Consider the following 20848-nt stretch of genomic DNA (forward strand, 5'->3'; position numbering starts at 1 on the left):
AGATCTCCTCTGCCACCGAACCCTGGAAATACTGGAACCGCCAAGTCCCGAATTCCCAGGTGGCCACTGCCTCCGCTCGTCGGATCCGGTACTGCTGGCAGGAGAGAGCAACAACACACAGGAGTGGATGAACGCACCCCGTAACAGAGAGGGGAGAAGCCGCCTCCACCTCTTGGCAAGAATAGCAGGAAGGTGAGTACTTATCCCAAAATGAGGTGTTTAGTAGTCACCAGTCCTGAAAACAAGGTTTTAGTTGATAATGCAATGTGTACCTGCAGAGAATACTACCTTGGTCTTAGGCGATATCTCGGCACTGAGGTGGAGACGCCGTCCTCCTGATATACCTTGGTGCTGAGTAGAACAGCTGTGTCTGGTGATGGGTGACAGCTGTCACCCAGGCTACTCCCATGATGCGGCAGCGCCCTCTGGTGCCTGGAGCCCGCACTCCAGGCAGGGCGCCCTCTGGTGGTGGTGGGCCAGCAGTACCTCCTCTTCAGCGGCCCACACAACAGTTACCCCTGAAATAAAGATAACCAAGTCCCCCTTTTCTTCCCATGTCTTATCTTCCATCTCTTTGAGCGTTTCTTGTCTCTGTTTCCATGCCGTCACTGACTCAGTTTCCCACCTGATATTTTCTCCATTTCTTTAGTGGTTCGACTCTTTTGAGGTTTTATCCATATGACATCTTCCCCTTTACTTTTACATTGTGAATCTCAGCTTCTCTTTTCATAACTTCACATCCCCAGTATGCAGCACTATATGACCTGTATCACAGCTGCAACATTTTGGACTCATTCCCTCCTCACATTCTCCATAGCCATGCCTGCACCACAGTTGGCACATCTTTTCTCACCCTTACAAACTTTTACCACATGGCCAAACGTCTGGGCATTTAAAGCACCTCATTGGCTTTTGTACGTACTCCCTCACCCTGTACCTCATGAATCTACAATACACCTCACTCGGCAGGTCTCTTGTACTGAATTCTATCAATACTGACTCAGTTTCTTACTTCTTAATTCCCCTGGTTAGATGCTTTGCACTTCTAACTGCTCCACATCTGAACTTTAGATTTTTAACAAGATCCTTCATGTCGACCGTTACAGGAATCCCATAGATCACTCCTTTGCTTCTCTGTTCTCCCACTCTCACCACCTTAGCCACCACAGCTTTCCCAACCGATTCCAACTTTTGAGCCTTCCTGCTGCTCCTCTGAACTGCATCCAATTAACAAGTTTCCATCATTCAAAACTCTAGCAAACGTCACATCCCCAACCTGATTTTTTAAATTATTTTTGTAAGCTTTAATGGGTCCAAGCATTTAACTTCCCCTTCAAATCTCACAACATTAAACTGTTCCTCATTTTCTGATCTCTTACTAGGCCACCCAAGTACTACTCCCATCTTCCTCCTCCAAAGCATTCATATTTCAACTACTCTCTCCCTGTTCCCCTGCTATTCCTAAGAGTAAGGAATACCAGGGAGAGTACTGTATACCGGACCTATACAGGCCGTCGGCCGGAACCCATGCAAAACATTCCCTCCTCTAGCCCTCCTAATCTCAAAACACAAAAGTTTAAATCTGCGTTGGCTTTTATCCACAGTTTATGCGATCCATACTGTCCCTGCATCCTCTCCCATTTTCTTCAGTGACTGATCACCTAAACGAAAGAGTTAGGCGAAAGAGTTTTTATGTACATTTTGCTGTTAGACCTTTTTGGATTGAATTACAATTTGTTGTTGTATTTGTTTTTAACTGCACAAAACCATCAAATTGTAACTGATCAATCACTGAATGGTAAATGGACTGCATTTATATAGCGCTTTTATATCTGCATCAGATGCTCAAAGCACTTTACAATAATGTCTTACATTCACCCCAGGGCACTGCCATACAAGGTACTCACTATACACGGGAGCAACTAAGGGATTAAGAACCTTGCCCAAGGGCCCGTACTGATTTTCCAGTCAGGCTGGGATTTGAACCAAGGATCCTCTGGTCTCAAGCCCAGCGCTTAACCACAAGACCACCACCTCCCCAAATTGTGTACTGAAGGGAAACCTTTGTCTCTCAGGAAGTGGGAAATTAAACTTTCAGGGGTTTTAGGAAAAGGGGGTTCAGGAAAAGGACATTCACAAATAACTGAAATAGTGCTAAAACTCCAAGCCAGCACCAAATCCCATGTGTCTGCTTGATGTCCCGATTCCTCTATTAGTTCAGCTGGGAACTAAACCATTTGTTGTATTCACAGTGATCATCACAAATACACATCCATATAAAGTAATTGATTAAATGTTATATATTTTCTGCAAATGGTTCAAGAAAACCTTTCACACTGTTTTATGTGGTTAATGCTGTGTTCATTTCCTCCAGTGTCAATGGGTTCTCTGGCCTTCATTTATTTAGATTTTTTCCCCCTAGAAATGCTCATGGAAAAATAGTGTTTTCATTTTACTTATATTATACTCTAGTAATCCAAGTGTACAGCATCACATCATCACATCAAAATGATCTCCTGTCCATTGATCAGTTAATTATTTTTGATATCTTTAGATGCAAATGAAATTTCATATGCACATGTGAAACATTTTTTTTTAAATGTACACATTTAACACAACAGTTTGACACTTGTCATGGCGCTGCCCTGATACAATGTTTCTTCGTTACCTATTCATATTTTTCAAAGCATGTACAGCATATTCAAATAAAACCTATACAGCGCCATCTAGTGGATTCCTCAGCCTGAGGAGACAAGAGTTCATGTAATTTTTCCAGACAACAAAAGCAGCATCAGTGTCATCTTCAGTAGATGGATACTATTGTAAGAAAAGGATGAGGTTACGTGTATTACATATTGTGAGAAGAGGAAGAATTCTCGTGACTAAATTACTTTAGGAGATAAAATGACATCATCACATACACTCATCAGCCATAACATTGTGACTACTGACAGGTGAAGTGAATAACATGGACTATCTTGCTACAATGACATCTGTCATCGGGTGAGATATGTTAAGACAGTGAGCCAGATAAATTAGGCGGCGAGTTAACATTGTTTCCCCAAAGTTGATGTGTTGGAAGCAGGACCAATGGGGCACAAAGAGCTGAGTGACTTTGACAAGGGACAAATTGTGATGACTAGACAACAACAAGCATCTCCAAGACTGCAGCTCTTGTGGGATGTTCCCAGTCTGTAGTGGTAGACTGTCGGTATCTTGCAAAAGTGATTTGATTACAATAATCAAAAGTGATTATTGTAATCAGACATTGTTTAGGGGTCCCCCACAAAGCAACAATTTTCCCCAAACAAGCAATGTAGTAATCCAGTAATTCCAGCAATGTTCTCCTCTGGGTGACCAGTCAACCACCACCTTTTGCGATTAGAAGCCATCGCATGTACCTGTAAAAAAAAAATAATGGCATCACAGTCTTCTCCTGTTAGTGTGATGTTGCCTTGCCAACGTAGGAAGAGGAAAATGTGCCCCTCTGGCGGACCTCTAAATGTTATATGATTGAGTTCAAATTTGGTCTGCACCTATAAAACCCAAAATGGAACAAAAACATGTGGCCCGAAGTCTCTCACAACTTTTTTCACTATATAACATGAAGAGCCCTAACCTACAGAGGTCTAATGGAATCCATGCCTTGACGGGTCATGGCTGTTTTGGTGGCAAAAGGGACTCCACAATATTAGACAAGTGGTCACAATGTCATGGCTGGTAGGTGTATATGTGCTATTGCGGTTATAGGTGCTAATAGGTGTGGAATAGTAGATCTGAAAATGGAATGCAAGAATCCAAAGCTAAAGTAGCACTTTTGTTATACATAAAAAGTAAAAAACCCTCTACTCGCTACATACAACATATTCAGATTATGTATACCCCACCCCAACCTCCAGCCAAACATTGCGCAGCCTGTTCGCAAACACTGCATGTCATTGCGTGTAGGGTAATTCTCGAGTAATTCCTGTAGCCTCTTGGATCTTCCTTGTGAAGTTCTGTCAATAAGTGGTCATAATGCCCAAAGTGATGTCTTCTATTCAACCATTCCCTCACCCACTGTCCTTGCTTTCCTTTTTCTAGTTGGGGTTATGCCTTCTTCTTTGGCCTGCTCTTTCTGCATTTTCTCCTGCTCTTCAAGGAGTGCTGCAGCTGCAGGATAATACGTACAGAGGCCATTTCTTGTTTTTAAGAGCTTCTTCTCTGGTGTTCAACATTTTGTAGGGTCGACAACAAATCAAGGAATGCATGGAGCAATACGATGGCACTCCGAATGTCATTGTGTGTGTACATTGACAAATAGTGCCCGAAACCCATAGAAAATATGCAAGATGAAAGGACTTTTAACCACTTTTTTTGCCACAACTGAGTATGAATTTCAGTTTAAAGTACAAGATCTAATTTGAAATATATATATATATATATATATATATGACTGTATTTTGGTTAGTATAGTTGCAGCCACTCTGCTCTGTGTGCCTGATTGTTGTGGCAGATCTCTGGGTCCTGATGAGTCTGTGGAGAGGAGACCTCTGGAAGACCAGGGACTGTGTGTGTTTCTCCTGGTAAAACTGGAAAGCCATCTGATGTAAAATCTGTGCCAAATCCCATTACAGAACTGTGCTGGCCCTAAACAAAACAGGGGCGAAAGACAAAGTATTAATTGTCACTTTTAATGTAAATTACTTCTTCAGCAACACAAATTCATTTCCTTACATGTACCAAAGCTTCTCAGTTTTTCACTTGGGGTCACCACATCAGATCTGATATGGACCTGCATGTTGATTTGGCACAAGTGTGACACCAGATGCCCCTCCTGACACAACACATTGAACTGGGAGCGTTCTGCTCTGGAAACACGTGCAAACCGCTTGGCCACCACACTGAACACTGGCAGTTAACAGTGCAATATTAGTACTTATTGATGCTCAAGTAATTATACATTAAAAGAAACATAAGGAAAATATGGGAGATAGTTTGCACCTTTAAGTATGACTTTTAAGTTTGCAAGGCATCAGAGGGCTGGCACATATAGCTGTGCACTCTACACACCATCATAGAAACATACAAGTACAACCCCTGGCAAAAATTATAGAATCACCGGCCTTGGAGGATGTTCATTCAGTTGTTTAATTTTGTAGAAAAAAAAGCAGATCACAGACATGACACAAAACTAAAGTCATTTCAAATGGCAACTTTCTGGCTTTAAGAAACACTATAAGAAATCAAGAAAAAAGATTGTGGCAGTCAGTAATGGTTACTTTTTTAGACCAAGCAGAGGAAAAAAATATGGAATCACTCAATTCTGAGGAAAAATTATGGAATCACCCTGTAAATTTTCATCCTCAAAACTAACACCTGCATCAAATCAGATCTGCTCGTTGACATTGACCCTGTGCCATGACATTGACCCTATGTGTCTTTTTGCAAGGAATGTTTTTGCAGTTTTTGCTCTATGGCAAGATGCATTATCATCTTGAAAAATGATTTCATCATCCCCAAACATCCTTTCAATTGTCCAAAAGCTCAACGTACACCTGTGCATTTATTGATGATGTAATGACAGCCATCTCCCCAGTGCCTTTACCTGACATGCAACCCCATATCATCAATGACTGTGGAAATTACATGTTCTCTTCAGGCAGTCATCTTTATAAATCTCATTGGAACGGCACCAAACAAAAGTTCCAGCATCATCACCTTGCCCAATGCAGATTCGAGATTCATCACTGAATATGACTTTCATCCAGTCATCCACAGTCCACGATTGCTTTTCCTTAGCCCATTGTAACCTTGTTTTTTTTCTGTTTAGGTGTTAATGATGGCTTTCGTTTAGCTTTTCTGTATGTAAATCCCATTTCCATTAGGCGGTTTCTTACAGTTCGGTCACAGATGTTGACTCCAGTTTCCTCCCATTCGTTCATTTGTTTTGTTGTGCATTTTTCAATTTTTGAGACATACTGGTTTAAGTTTTCTGTCTTGACGCTTTGATGTCTTCCTTGGTCTACCAGTATGTTTGCCTTTAACAACCTTCTCATGTTGTTTGTATTTGGTCCAGAGTTTAGACACAGCTGACTGTGAACAACCAACATCTTTTGCAGCATTGCATGATGATTTACTCTTTTAAGAGTTTGATAATCCTCTCCTTTGTTTCAATTGACATATCTCGTGTTGGAGCCATGATTCATGTCAGTCCACTTGGTGCAACAGCTCTCCAAGGTGTGTTCACTCCTTTTTAGATGCAGACTAATGAGCAGATCTGATATGATGCAGGTGTTTTGGGGATGAAAATTTACAGGGTGATTCCATAATTTTTTCCTCAGAATTGAGTGATTCCATATTTTTTTCCTCTGCTTGGTCTAAAAAAGTAACCATTACTGACTGCCACAATCTTTTTTCTTGATTTCTTATAGTTTCTTAAAGCCAGAAAGTTGCCATTTGAAATTACTTTAGTTTTGTGTCATGTCTGTGATCTGCTTTTTTTCTACAAAATTAAACAACTGAATGAACATCCTCCGAGGCCGGTGATTCCATAATTTTTGCCAGGGGTTGTAAATACACATCTGTAACAGCGATTTTGACTGCATGACTTTAGATTCATACCAATCAGTATTTTGCTCAGTAGATTAAGGATTCATGGTTATTGATATGCAAGTTGTTTTTTTTTTTTTACATTTTTTTCCTTGACCTTTGACCAAACACCAAACTACTCACCTCTAGATATCTATCCAGTATTCCCACCAAGTTAGAAGGAAATCTGTCTAGCCATTTTTGATTTATGTTGTCCCCCCAACACACACACACACACACACGGGTTAGTTTACCGCCATCATCCATTTTTTTTCAATTTCAATTTCTTTTTATTTATATAGCGCCAAATCACAACATAGCTGCCCCAAGGTGCTTCACACAAGCAAGGTCTAACCTTACTAACCCCCAGAGCAACAGTGGTAAAGAAAAACTCCCTCTGAGTAAGAAACCTCAAGCAAACCACTCACAAGGCCAGACTTTTTAAATGAGATAATCCAGCATGATCCTGCGATCACAAAAACTGCAGGAAGTTGAAGCTGCAAACATTAAACTTTGACTTGCCCACCCTGAAAACTATAAAAATAAACAATGTTTGCCTAGTTCTGTGATATGCCACGAAAATGTCTTTCTGAAGTACTTTCAGCTGCTCAAGCAACTGCCTAAGAGATGAGCTGAAACATGCTTGTAGTGAATTTTCCATTTTAATGCAAGGAGTTTAAAATATCACATTCAGCATTTAGGAATTACAGCCATTTCACACAGTCAGAGGCCATACATAATTGGCTGAATTGAATGAAGCATTTCCAACTCAGTGAATCGATCTTGGACTTTAAAAAATACAAAGGACTACATACAGTAGTGTTCAGAATAATAGTAGTGCTATGTGACTAAAAAGATTAATCCAGGTTTTGAGTAGATTTCTTATTGTTGCATGGGAAACAAGGTACCAGTAGATTCTCACAAATCCAACAAGACCAAGCATTCATGATATGCACACTCTTAAGGCTGTGAAATTCAGCTATTAGTAAAAAAAGAAAAAAGTAGAAAAGGGGGTATTCACAATAATAGTAGTGTGGCATTCAGTCAGTGAGTTTGTCAATTTTGTGGAACAAACAGGTGTGAATCAGGTGTCCCCTATTTAAGGATGAAGCCAGCACCTGTTGAACATGCTTTTCTCTTTGAAAGCCTGAGAAAAATGGGACGTTCAAGACATTGTTGAGAAGAACAGCGTAGTTTGATTAAAAAGTTGATTGGAGAGGGGAAAACCTTTATACGCAGGTGCAAAAAAATTATAGGCTGTTCATCTACAATGATCTCCAATGCTTTAAAATGGACAAAAAAAAAAAAGAGACGCGCGGAAGAAAATGGAAAACAACCATCAAAATGGATAGAAGAATAACCAGAATGGCAAAGGCTCACCCACTGATCAGCTCCAGGGTGATCAAAGACAGTCTGGAGTTACCTGTAAGTGCTGTGACAGCTAGAAGACGACTGTGTGAAGCTAATTTATTTGCAAGAATCCCCCACAAAGTCCCTCTGTTAAATAAAAGACATGCAGAAGAGGTTACAATTTGCCAAAGAACACATCAACTGGCCCAAAGAGAAATGGAGGAATAGTTTGTGGACTGATGAGAGTAAAATTGTTCTTTTGGGTCCAAGGGCCACAGACAGTTTGTGAGACGACCCCCAAACTCTGAATTCAAGCCACAGTTCACAGTGAAGACAGTGAAGCATTGTGGTGCAAGCATCATGATATGGGCATGTTTCTCCTACTATGGTGTTGGGCCTATATATCGCATAGCAGGTATCATGGATCAGTTTGGATATGTCAAAATACTTGAAGAGGTCATGTTGCCTTATGCTGAAGAGGACATGCCCTTGAAATGGGTGTTTCAACAAGACAATGACCCCAAGCACACTAGTAAACCAGCAAAATCTTGTTCCAAACCAACAAAATTAATGCCTTGTACATGTGAAGAAATCATGAAAAACTGTGGTTATACAACTAAATACTAGTTTAGTGATTCACAGGATTGCTAAAAAAAAGCAGTTTGAACATAATTTTGAGTTTGTAGCGTCAACAGCAGATGCTACTATTATTGTGAACACCCTTTTCTACTTTTTTTTTTTTTTACTAATAGCCCATAGCCTTAAGAGTGTGCATATCATGAATGCTTAGTCTTGTTGGATTTATGAGAATCTACTGGTACCTTGTTTCCCTTGTAACAATAAGAATCTACTCAAAACCTGGATTAATCCTTTTAGTCACATAGCACTACTATTATTCTGAACACTACTGTATCTATTGCACTTTTCCATCTGAGGTGAATGTTCAAATGTATATGACCCACATTTACCCACAATGTCAGCATGCTGACTGCCACCAGTAGCAACTTGGGAATTAAGGACCTTGCTGAGTTCCCCTCTGATGGGGAATCAAACCAAGGACCCTCTGGTCATAAGCCTGCCTTTATAACCTCTACACAGTCACTTCCCTCTAACATCGACAGCTCCCTAGTAGAGTGGCACGGGAAAATAAAAAAAAATCCCATAATATCTCGGCTGACTTGAGCCTCGATTTGATCTCTTGTATTTCAAAATAAATAAAACCCTTCATTCCACTCCACCATGAAGCTGACTGGTACAGGTGATGCAAAAAGAGCAGCACATTGCAGTTTCTCCCCAGCTCAGCCACAGAACCCCTTTGGCTGGGCCATGTCTGTCTCTTGCTGTCAATCAATTTTCAAGAAATGCCTATTCCAGATTTATGACACTGCATTTTAAAATGACTAATGTAAATAAAGTCTAACACATATCCAGCTACTCTGAAGTGTTCATGTATCAATCCCAACTTGTCAAAAGAAAAGAATTTCTGGAATAATCTTTAGTTTGTCCAGTTAACTATGGCCTCTGAGAAAGTAGGGACTGTGTGTAAAAGTGGCCTCAACACTAGATGGTGAATGTGATTTCAGCAAAATCTCAACCCAAATACTTATGGATCTGATGTACATACAGACTTTTTTCTTTGTTAAAGCACAAATTGTTTTACTCTTGCTAAATTCAATCCCCAGATTTTCTTTTTTTTTTTAAACTGACAAATTTATAAATCAGTTCAAGAGTTAAAATTGTCATCCTGCAATTCATATTCACTCAAGTGCTGGAAATATTACTATCTTGTAACATGCATTAGTTTATAAATAAATCTGTACCACAAACCAGATCACATATTAAAGAATCAGTGCATTTATACCATTATAGAATTAAATAAATCAGTACATTTTGGGGAGTAGCGTGACTTAGTGAAGTGTGTCCTTTGATCAAACATCTGTTCGTTTGATGTCAGTGTGGCATGAGAGACTCACACTGGGTCATGTACTTAAGAAAAAAAACAAAACAAAACAAACAAAAAAAAAACCCAGGCCAGAGAGCCGGAATGCAAAGCTTCCAAGGACACAAAAAACTGTCCAGAACCTGTTTAAACAATATGGTTTACTGCACTTGGATTTTACTGTACATTGTCACATCTTAGTTAGGGATGCACCGATGCTGATGTTCCTTCCTCGGTCCTCCAGATGTAAGTGACCTGTGTGATTTGGTTGCTCGTGCACCAGCTGAGTTGATGGTCAGCACAACGGGAACAGCTCCAGGGTGGTGCGCTGCACCACAGTTGTGTGAAGGTACTGCTGATGCACTTTTTGCATGTTACCTGACAGTAAAAGCATTTTAACCTGTAGGCAGCATTAGGCATTAACTGTGAAACTCCAAATAAGCATATATATATTTTTAACCAGCAGGGATGTGTGTTATCGCAGCAATTCACAACCAGTCATCCTAAACACACTTCTTACACATTTAAACTGAAGACAAAGGTGTGTTTACACTCATGTCTTGACATGGTAAATTGTACATTTCAATGCAGTGTCAAAAGCCTTATAGAAATTAATTTACATGTGTCTGTGTGTACAAAACAACTCCACTTACAGTTTAGAAGCGATACACACAGTAACATCCTCGGACTACTATGGACATGGATTAATTTAATCGAATCACTGAATTCTGAAGTGGCATCAGATCTGTACTTGGGTCTGTTGGATCTGTATCAAAAGGGTGCATCCCTAATATGAAAGGAGCATTCCATGCTCCAAATGTTTTAAAATCACTGAAGCACAAAATAAAGATTTGTAACCTGTTAACACAGTGAACTGGATTGAAAGAGCCGTTTCTAAATCAGCTAATACAAGACAACTATTAAAAAGTTATATTTGTGAAGCTGCTGCAGTTTTATCTACATCACGAGACAGTCCAACATAACTGTAAAAAATGTTTTACATTTGTCATTGTGATCCATTGACAAATACACAAAATGTGAATTCGCTAACACCACCCCAATTTAAAACTAACACTTGCCCAAAAAAGGTGAAACTGGGAAAACTGGAGCTTTGGCCAATGGAAGATTCAAAGTTCCCATTTTAATACCAAATCATTGCTCAACGGTTTTCTGCAGTGGAACAGGACAAGAAACCATAAAATACAAAACCTCTGAGTCAAGTTGTGGACCTGCCAGGCTTTATCAGCATCCTGTCACAAAAAAATCATTGAGCCTGTCCTCTGGAGGATTGAAACTGTTGCCTCTCTTGCTTCAGCTGTTCCCATTGCTTCTGCAGTTCTGCTTTTTCTCTCTGCAGTGCTTCTTTCTCTCTGCTGAAGGCCTTAGCTTCCTCTTCCTGAGCTTTCTTCATCGACTCGTTTGCATCTTCTCTGCCGCTACGTCCCTGGCATTTGCAGCACGTAGCATCTCAAGAAGCTCCCTCTGATGCTCCAGAGCTTTCGCTTCCTCCTTCTGTGCCCTCCTCAGAGCTTCCACTAGCTCCATCTCCCTGGTCATTACACGCTTTTCGCCATCATTTGTTCTCAGTCCATCTTTAAGAAGAGAGAAGGTCAAATGCTTGATGTGTCACTTGAAACATGAACATTTTATTTAAAATTAGGGATGCAGAAAAACATCTATCAGTCAATAAATGCTAAAATGTTTATCAGATTTGCAGATATAAGAATTTGCGTCAATGAAACTGTCAGGTAAGGTGACCCATTCAGGCTGAATGCAGCGTGTGTGTGTGTGTCTCTTTTGAGAAACTTAAGTTTCACTTCAGACTGTGGCTGATGACCTGAGAGGGGAAGAACTTGAAGCTTCGGTCACGTCTTAAATGTCGAAAGCGTTTAGAACGCGCTAGTGTCACATAGCACGAGGAATACTGGAAACAGCCAGGCCTGTTTAGGATGCAAGTTCCTGTGTGTGTGTGTATATATATATATATGCGCGTGCAAGGCCATCTCTGATGTGAGAGACGTAAAGAGAAATCAAATTGACTGAAAACACAGGGATGCTCATATTTATGCAGAAAAGGCTACAGGTACTATACATGCATACAAGATAAAAAGAAAAAAGAAAAAAATGGTGCGCCTCAGTTACAGAAAAATTGTGAGTGGCTAAACTTGAAGGATTACACCTAATGTTTTACGCAGTGTAATGCTGACTGCTGAAGTTTTATTTTTATCAGCCATGTGGGTCCTAATTAGGTGTGCAGCAGTACAACTCCCTCACACGTCAGGATGAATCACAGCTTCAAGGTTGCGGTATGGTTCAGACCATGGTGCCTTCCAGTCGTGTTTTCTCATTAAGGTATAAAAAACTTGCACAAACTTAAAGATGGAATATCATTTGAAACTGGCTTCCTTAACACTGCTTGAAATTTTTATTTTGCATTTTCTGGAATCACATTAACAGCAAGGATCTGAACATCACAGGATAATTTTTAGTCAGTATTGCAGACCTCAGTTTTTAACAGAACACAACACAGAGCTCAGTACGTGTAAATTGTTGTGTCCTTCAGTTTCACTATTTATTGTAGCACTTCTTCCAAATGAATATCTTTTAGGTCTTGACTACATTTATGTTATTTTAATTTGAACAATGTAGAGGAGCATCACTTACAGTGATTGTGAGGTAAAATCAGCTATAATGCTTTCACCATGTGCCACTTCTCTCTGGATATGACAACACACAAGTGTCGCAGTGTTGAGGACCTCAGCAACTGGTAAATGCCAACGGGACACCAACGTTTCACAAGGCTGCAGCAGATACATGGCTACCTTCGAGAGGTGGGGATGGACTGGTTGTCTGCCTGCGTGGTTGCTATCTAAGACCCAAGAAAGTACTGCAGCATGTTGGAAGCAGCACCAGTGCAAGCTCCCAGACCTGATGTGAACAGTGTGGTTTTGACTACAATAGCTACCATTTTGTCAGGATTATCTCCATGACACATACAAATTTGTTCAAGGAGCACAAAATTTAGATTTGTTGGAAAATACCAGTGTGGTTTTGACTACAATAGCTACCATTTTGTCAGGATTATCTCCATGACACATACAAATTTGTTCAAGGAGCACAAAATTTAGATTTGTTGGAAAATACCTCTCTTCACCTTAACTGCCCTTGTACAGCTCACAATGTAAGAAGAGGCTTTATTGTCACTGGACATACATACAAGGAAAACTTGTCCTCTGCATTTAACCCATCCAAATTACAGTTAGACACAATCCAACCACCAGGAGCAGTGGACAGCCACAGTCTAGCGCTCAGGGACCAATTCCAGATGTAGAGACGCTGCCTTGGTCAGGGGCAGAGAAAGGAGCAGATCGTGGGAGGAAGCCCGGACAGAATTCATTCAGACACAGGAAGAACATGCAAACTCCACACAAAAAGGACCAGGCATGAAGTGATCACATGATATTCTTGCTGTGAGACAACCATGCTAACCACTAAGCCACCATGCCTACATATTATAGAGCTGCAAATATTTATTTATTTTTTTATGACTTGATCTGCATTTTATTTTCATGGTTAATCAATTAATTGTTTTGCTCATTCATGGCTTAAAAACAAGTAGCCTATCACAACAGGCATTGGTTTTCTATGTCAACAGCATTTTAATGAGTCTTAACATAAATAAATAAATATGAAATTGGTCACTGGATCCTTGAGCTCTGGACATAAAAAGAAAAACAAAATCTGTAGTTTTTCTCAGAAGAATTTCCTTTCAGACACAGACAATTCTAACTCCATACCTCTGAGCTGAGCTCTTGCAAACGGCTGGGCTGCAAGTCAACATCAATATCATTCATAAAGAACGCAGGACGTCTCATTTCAGCAGGGAAAAAAACATTTTGGTCTGTTGTAGTTTGTTGTCTGTGTTACAGCGTTTGGAAAGAGGTGTCATTTTATTTAAAACGGCAACTCGCTTTGAAGTTATTAATTCCGGTTGGACTCGGCAGAGAGTGGCGCAGCGTTTGGAGCTGTGCGAATGGAACGGAGGACGATTCTCATTTCTTGCCTGCAACAACACAAGAGTCCCAGTTAGTGACTTTAATCCACACAAAAGTGACTCACGAATGACATTTTTAAATGGCTTTGAGAGGGGTTAAGAAGCGGACTTGCCACTAGGGCTGCCACAAACAACTATTTTGATAGTCGACTAGTCAACAATTATTTTTGTGATTAGTCGACTAGTCGGATCATACGTAATTTCCTAAATTAAGGCCTGCAGCATTTTCTGAGAAATGTCAGGGGAAGAAAACATGAACATTTCCAAATCAGTGACTATTTCTTAGACTTCATTTACATCAATCATTCAGAAATACAAACAGTGTGGTACTTTATGGTAAATCTGTGTCATGCAGGCAGTTCTCAAAAACTAAATGTCCATGCTGGAAGGAGACAAGTGAGGGAAGCCACCAAGACACAACTCTGGAAGAACGTTTGGCTTCTGTGAGTGGAGAAACTGGGAATAGTGCAACATTTTTATTTTTATCTTCATTTTACATATAGTCCCAACTTTTTCTGGTTTGTGGTTGTTTCTGTTGCAGAACAAACACCAAACTCTTATAAAGAAGGAAAAATACACAAACGTGCAGGAAAACTTTGATATAAACTGAACAGAACAATGCAGGCTGATTTGACTCCCCATAATTTTGTATAAATAAGAATAAAACAAGAGGTAACTCACTTTGAAATGAATAAAACATATAGCTGCAGCTTATAATAACTTTGAAAAATAAAAATCAGCAGCTTGTATTTTATTCTGACTCCAGTTCATTTTAGTATGAAGTCATTTTTAAAAGTCATTTTTCTTTCTCTTCATCAGTCACGTTTTGTGGTTGAACACTGCATTAAGCTTAAGATTGAATAAATACATACCTTTGGAAAATAACAGCTGTTAAAGTTCAGAGTTCTCACCTGCTTTATGTGATCTGTGCCTCTGAACATCAGCTTCTCCACATCAGGGTTTTATTTTTAACTCGTGTATGCTTAATTTTTGCTCAGTTCATTTATATATTCTCATTTTTTAAGGATGTTTTAAGGATATTTGACTGTTTATTTCATGTCATGATCTCATAAATTCAGTATACGACACGCACATGGTGTGAACAGGACGGTGCCATTAGAACCGCGCGGGGTAGAGAAAGTGGAAAGAAGTAAAGGCAGCTCCACGGTTTGGTTTTGTTTTTTTTTTTGTTTTGTTTTTTTAACATGTTCTCTCAGGTTAAAATCCTCTCTCTCTGCTCCGCGCTCACTGTCTCAAGTGCACTGATGGTTCCCTCGCTCGCAGTCTGCAGCCAGTTGACTCCGCGCACGCGCACACACCGGCAGCTCCGTCGGTAAACTGCGCATTTTAAACGGCTTTGAACAAGACGCCCACCTTCATTCCCAAAATTTGCTGCCTAAAACTATGAATTGAGAGAAAAACAAAGACTTAAATAAAATAAACGACTCGTCGACTAATAAATTAGTTGTCGACGGTCCCAATAGTCAACGTAGTCGTGACTAGTCGACTAGTTGTGGCAGCCTTACTTGCCACTTCTGAAAAGCATGAAGCAGAGAAACAATGAAGCAGCGGGTCGGAGCACTGCTTTGTTGCTTCAAGCAGAGCCGCTGCAGAAGCGGTTGATTACAGACCCCCTGCAGGGTCTGCAATCAATGTAGAGAAATGCAGATAAAACACCCTCAAAAAGAATGGCCGCTCTGAAGGACTGATAAGGGAATAGTTAAGCAAAAAGTCTATTGATGTCAGTGGATTGAATCATTTCTTAACCAGTCTTCGATACCAATCCCTAGTTGTAACAGATCGCAAAACCCATGGTTCGGATTAGATTATAGTTTTTAAATCATGGATCATAACATCATCTTCATTCAAACAGCACTTTCAGAATAAAAATATGAATCTTCCTGAGCAGGCACCACACTCAGCAAAAGTTGGTTAAAGCTGTAAAAAAAATTTTTTCTACTTTTTATAAATGTGACAAAGATTTTTTTTTTATTTACTGGTACTGTTCATGTTGCAATTTAATGTCTGATTTTATTTTAAACCATGGGACATCATGTTTTCATTCAATGCCATTGTCAAAAGTTCTTTGTTTTCATTGTTCTTTAACTTATTTTTAAAAATGGAAATGTATTTTTTGCTGACATCAAAAAGATGCAAAACCTTGATCCAATGTGAACTGTGTGTTTTATGAACCGGTACACCTTGACTGCCAAACCATGGGAGGTAGTCTGCACAAGTCAACTACAAAACGTTACACCACAACAGCATATCAAGTATCGGCAAAAATTCACGATTGTGCATCCCTAATTAAAATTGTACATTTTAATTAACTTAGCTTTTATAACATGATTTAGGGTTGGGAGATATGGCCAAAAAAAAAAAAAAAAAAGCGTGCTCACTCTCTCTCTCTCTCCCTCCCTCCCTCCCTCCCTCCCTCCCTCCCACACACACACACACACACACACACACACACACACACACACACACACACACACACACACACACACACACACACACACACACCAATAGGTAATTTTGATAATGCTGCCAGTTTGAAGACTGTTGATAATGTCTAAAACCTAAACAAACTAGAACGTTCATTCGTGAAACTTTTTTTTTATTATATTGATTCTGGGAAGCACTTTGTATATATGGCTATACAGAGCATCTGGAAAGTATTCACAGCACTTCACTGTTTCCACATTTTGTTATGTTAGGCCTACAGCCTTATTGCAAAATGGATTAAATTCATTTTTTCCCTTAAAATTCTACAGACAATACCTCAGTGACAATGTGAAAAAGTTGTTGTTTTTTTTGGCAAATTTGTAAAAAATAAAAGCATTAAAAAAAAACCTGAGAAATCACATGTACGCAATGATTCACAGCCTTTGCCATGAAGCTCAAAATTGAGCTCAGGAGCATCCCGTTTCCACCGATCATCCTTGAGATGTTTCTACAGTTTAACTGGAGTCCATCTGGAGTAAATTCAGTTGATTGGACATGATTTGGAAAGGCATACACACCTGTCTACATATAAGGTCCCACAGTTGACAGTGCATGTCAGAGCACAAACCATGCATGAAGCCAAAGGAATTGTCTGTAGACCTCCAAGACAGGATTGGCTCAAGGAACAAATCTAGGGAAGGGTACAGAAACATTTCTGCTGCTCTGAAGGTCCCAATGAGCACAGTGGTCTCCATCATCTGTAAATGGAAGATAGTCAGATCCACCAGGACTCTTCCTAGAGCTGGCCAGCTGTCTAAACTGAGCGATCCTGGGAAGAAGGGACTTAGTCATGGAGGTGACCAAGAACCAGATGGTCACTCTGTCAGAGTTCCAGCATTCCTCTGTGGAGAGAAGAGAACCTTCCAGAAGGACACCCATCTCTGCAGCCATTCACCAATCAGGCCTGTATGGTAGAGTGGCCAGATGGAAGCCACTCCTTAGCAAAAGGCACATGGCAGCTTACCTGGAGTTTGCCAAAAGGCACCTGAAGGACTCTCAGACCAGGAGAAACAAAATTCTCTGGTCTGATGAGACAAAGATTAAACTCTTTGGTGTGAATGCCAGGTGTCATATTTGGAGGAAACTAGGCACCATCCCTACAGTGAAGCATGGTGGTGGCAGCATCATGCTGTGGGGATGTTTTTCAGCAGAATAAACTGGGAGAGTAGTCAGGATTGAGGGAAAGATGAATGCAGCAATGCACAGAGACATCATGGATTAAAACCTGCTCTAGAGTGCTCGTGACCTCAGACTGGGGTGACGGTTCAGCAGGGCAATGACCCTAAGCAAACAGCCAAGATATCAAAGGAGTGGCTTCAGGACAACTCTGTGAATGTCCTTGAGTGGCCCAGCCAGAACCCAGAGCTGAATGTGATTGAACATCAATGGAGAGATCTGAAAATGGCTGTGCTCTGAGACTTCCCATCCAACCTGATGGAGCTTGAGAGGTTCTGCAAAAAGGAATGGGCAAAACTACCCAAAGATAGGTTCACCAAGCTTGTGGCATCATATTCAAGAAGATGTGAGGTTGTAATTTCCCCCAAAGGTGCATCAACAAAGTATTGAGCAAAGGGTCTGAATACTCTCGTACACGTGATTTCTTATTTTTAATAAATTTGCAAAAAATTAAAATAACTTTTTTCATGTGGTCATTATGGGGTGTTGTGAGTAAAAGTTTGAGGAGAAAAAAATGAATTTACTGAATTTTGGAATAAGGTTGTAACATAAAATGTGGGAAAAAAATGAAGCACTGTGAATACTTTCTGGATGTACTGTATAGTGGTGCTAAAATAAATATGATTATTAATGTCACAGCAGTGAATTTCTATGGCTTTTATTGTGAAAGAACATGGGTGGATGTGTATCTGATATCCTTGCAGATGATAATTGAAGTACAGCAGTTTTGCTAAATGCTAATCTCTGTTCACAGAGTGGAGCCTCCATGTCTTTACTTTGAATCTGTGCCTTTATTCCAGGCACAACCACAATACAAAGGCTCATACTTTACCTTGTAATCCTGCTATCAGTATCCTCCCAACTACAGTATAACCCTTTTCTGTCAGCTGTTTCCTCAGCTTTGATGACACCCGTTTACTTTCAAAGTCGCTTTTCACGCTCCTCACTGGTCCCCCCCCCCCCCAAGGTTGTGGATGTGGTATTCTTCCGAGCCACTTCTTCAAAATATACGCAGGCCAAGGTAAGACAGTAACTATATAATCAATCATTTTAAAAATTTCTTTACAACATCTGTAGGGATTGTCTCCACAGCACCAGACACATAGTAATATTTTCATCTATTGAGCGGAAACAAGCAGTTTACCTAGAGGACTTTAGCTTGTCCTGCACCAGTACACTGTATAGCCATTTACCTTATGACTGTTTGTGTTCCAAATACATACTGAACAAACTGAAATAGTATTTGTCATGAGTTAAAAACTGAACCCTAAAACACCTAAAAATATAGCACAGGTTGAAAAATCCCAGATTTTCACTTTCACCAACTGACTGGCTGGCTCCTGCCTCTTCAGCTAGGGTGGAAAAAGAGGCAGGCAGACACTGGCAACACCAGGCAGAAATCTGCCAGGTGATGTCACACACAGGAAGTGGGGACATTTATTTTTTATTTATTCATTTTTGCGGTTCTAGTTTAATTTTGCATGTTAGTGAAAAATATTTAACACTTGGGCTAAAAGCTATTTATGAATAGAATTTTATATGGCGAAAAATAAACATGCATAAAAATGTGCACAGAGGAGGGAACTGGCTATTACTATAAATAGCTTGCATCTGTGTGAGCCAATGAGAAGCGCTCAGTGCTTTGACTGGTTCCCCCCCAAGTGGAGGAGGCGGGAACCAGTCATACCAACTGGGATCAAATTTTAGCTGTTAGTGTCACTTTTCAAACGTTTTCTTCGAACCAGTTTTACTGAGTACATGTTGGTTGCACCCATAGTTATACACACAAGTAGCTTTATGGAAAATATTACCTGGAGAGTGCTCTCTTGAATCCACAGACATCGGAGTTACAGATGTGCTGGATGAGCCCGGTACCATGCTGGATCGTGGTGGGTTTGCTACTTCATTGACTAGCTCAGACACAACCTCGGAGTGTCTCTTTGCAATGTGTCGACGCAGGTTGCTTGTGCTGCCTCTAACATACTGCAACTTCTTCATGCAAAGCCGGCAACGAACGGCATCCAGTCCCTCCATGGTTTCATAGTACTTCCAGATCAAACTCCTTTTACGTGGTGAATTGGCTGCACCACCTACACCACCACCATCATCGTGATTCACTGAAACTTCTTGTGCAATTTCCAAGATGCCATTAACAGCAGAAGCAATGTCAGCAGCCTCACTCACGGTGGTAATGCCCTCACTGACGCTGGTAATGGCCTCTGTATCTCTGTCCTCCAGGGCCACCTCCACTAAATAAGAGGAAATAAAAACAAAACAGAATCAGCTGTTTGGATTCTTGTACCAGCCCCCCAAGGTGGGACAGTATGAAAAATGCAAAACTTACATTTACTTCAACTTCTATTTCATTGCATACAGTATGAAGCCAATATATCTTGTGTGGTCAACTTTATTTCATTTGTTAATATAAATTAGGGTTATAAAAAAAAATAAAATACACCAATACTAAAACTTAGGGGAGTCATAACCTGTAGCCAATAGAGAACTCTTTAAACAGAAAATGGCAATGATGAAGACCCATACTGTTCCACACCTTAAGATATGTTTGCAGCACAATTTGGATCAAAAAAACAAACAAAAGCGCCTGAAATGCTTTATTGCTAGGTACACTTAATGCAAAAAATATCTCAAATATTGTGAGAAGGAATGGCAACATTACAAAGTTGAAAATGCTTATCACACCAACTTTTTTTTAGAATGTGTTGCAGGTCTGAAATGGAGGAATGTTTGAATAAATTGGCAAATGAAATCAAGCTGACTACACAAAACATGAAACATCTTGGGTTCATACAGTCTGCAATAAAATAGAAGTCAAAGTAAATGTAAGAATCACTGCAGACGCGTTTTCATTTGCACTTTCCAAACTGTCCCACATTTTTATTTGGGGTTGTATTTTTAAAATAAGACCTACAGATTCTTACATTTTACCTTTAATTTATTCATTTAATGTAATTTACTATGAACAAGTAACTGATCATCCATGGAGGGGAGGGGCATGACTCAAACAGAATGATTTAATTTGTATGCAAAATGAAGTGCGCACATGCAAGGTTCAAAGAGTGACTGTTGCATGCCAGCGATTTATTTCCATATATATATATATATATATATATATATATATATATATACACACACACACACACACACACACAGTTATGCTCATAGGTTTACATACCCTGGCAGAATTTTGGATTTTTGGCCATTTTCTGTGAATATGAATGATAACATGAAAATTT

The 20848-nt window shown here is 39.9% G+C and overlaps 1 protein-coding gene and 1 long non-coding RNA gene across 2 annotated transcripts in view; one reads left to right on the plus strand and one right to left on the minus strand.

Moving 5' to 3' along the window:
- Positions 1-239: 239 nt before the first annotated feature.
- On the plus strand, positions 240-19302 carry LOC117527258. Its single transcript, XR_004565480.1, has 3 exons — positions 240-252; positions 365-373; positions 19083-19302. It is a non-coding gene; the product is annotated as an uncharacterized LOC117527258 (long non-coding RNA).
- LOC117527254 overlaps positions 10002-20848 on the minus strand; it is a 35380-nt gene continuing 24533 nt past the window's right edge. Inside the window, exons 2-3 of the mRNA XM_034189493.1 lie at positions 19406-19843; positions 10002-11451 (exon numbers count right to left, since the gene is read on the minus strand). Of these exons, the coding sequence (XP_034045384.1) occupies positions 11267-11451; positions 19406-19843 (623 nt within the window). The 3' untranslated portion in view covers positions 10002-11266. The remainder of the gene's footprint in view (positions 11452-19405; positions 19844-20848) is intronic.

The sequence above is a fragment of the Thalassophryne amazonica genome, chromosome 2 (assembly GCF_902500255.1).
Source record: "Thalassophryne amazonica chromosome 2, fThaAma1.1, whole genome shotgun sequence".
In the NCBI taxonomy this organism is placed as follows: domain Eukaryota; kingdom Metazoa; phylum Chordata; class Actinopteri; order Batrachoidiformes; family Batrachoididae; genus Thalassophryne; species Thalassophryne amazonica.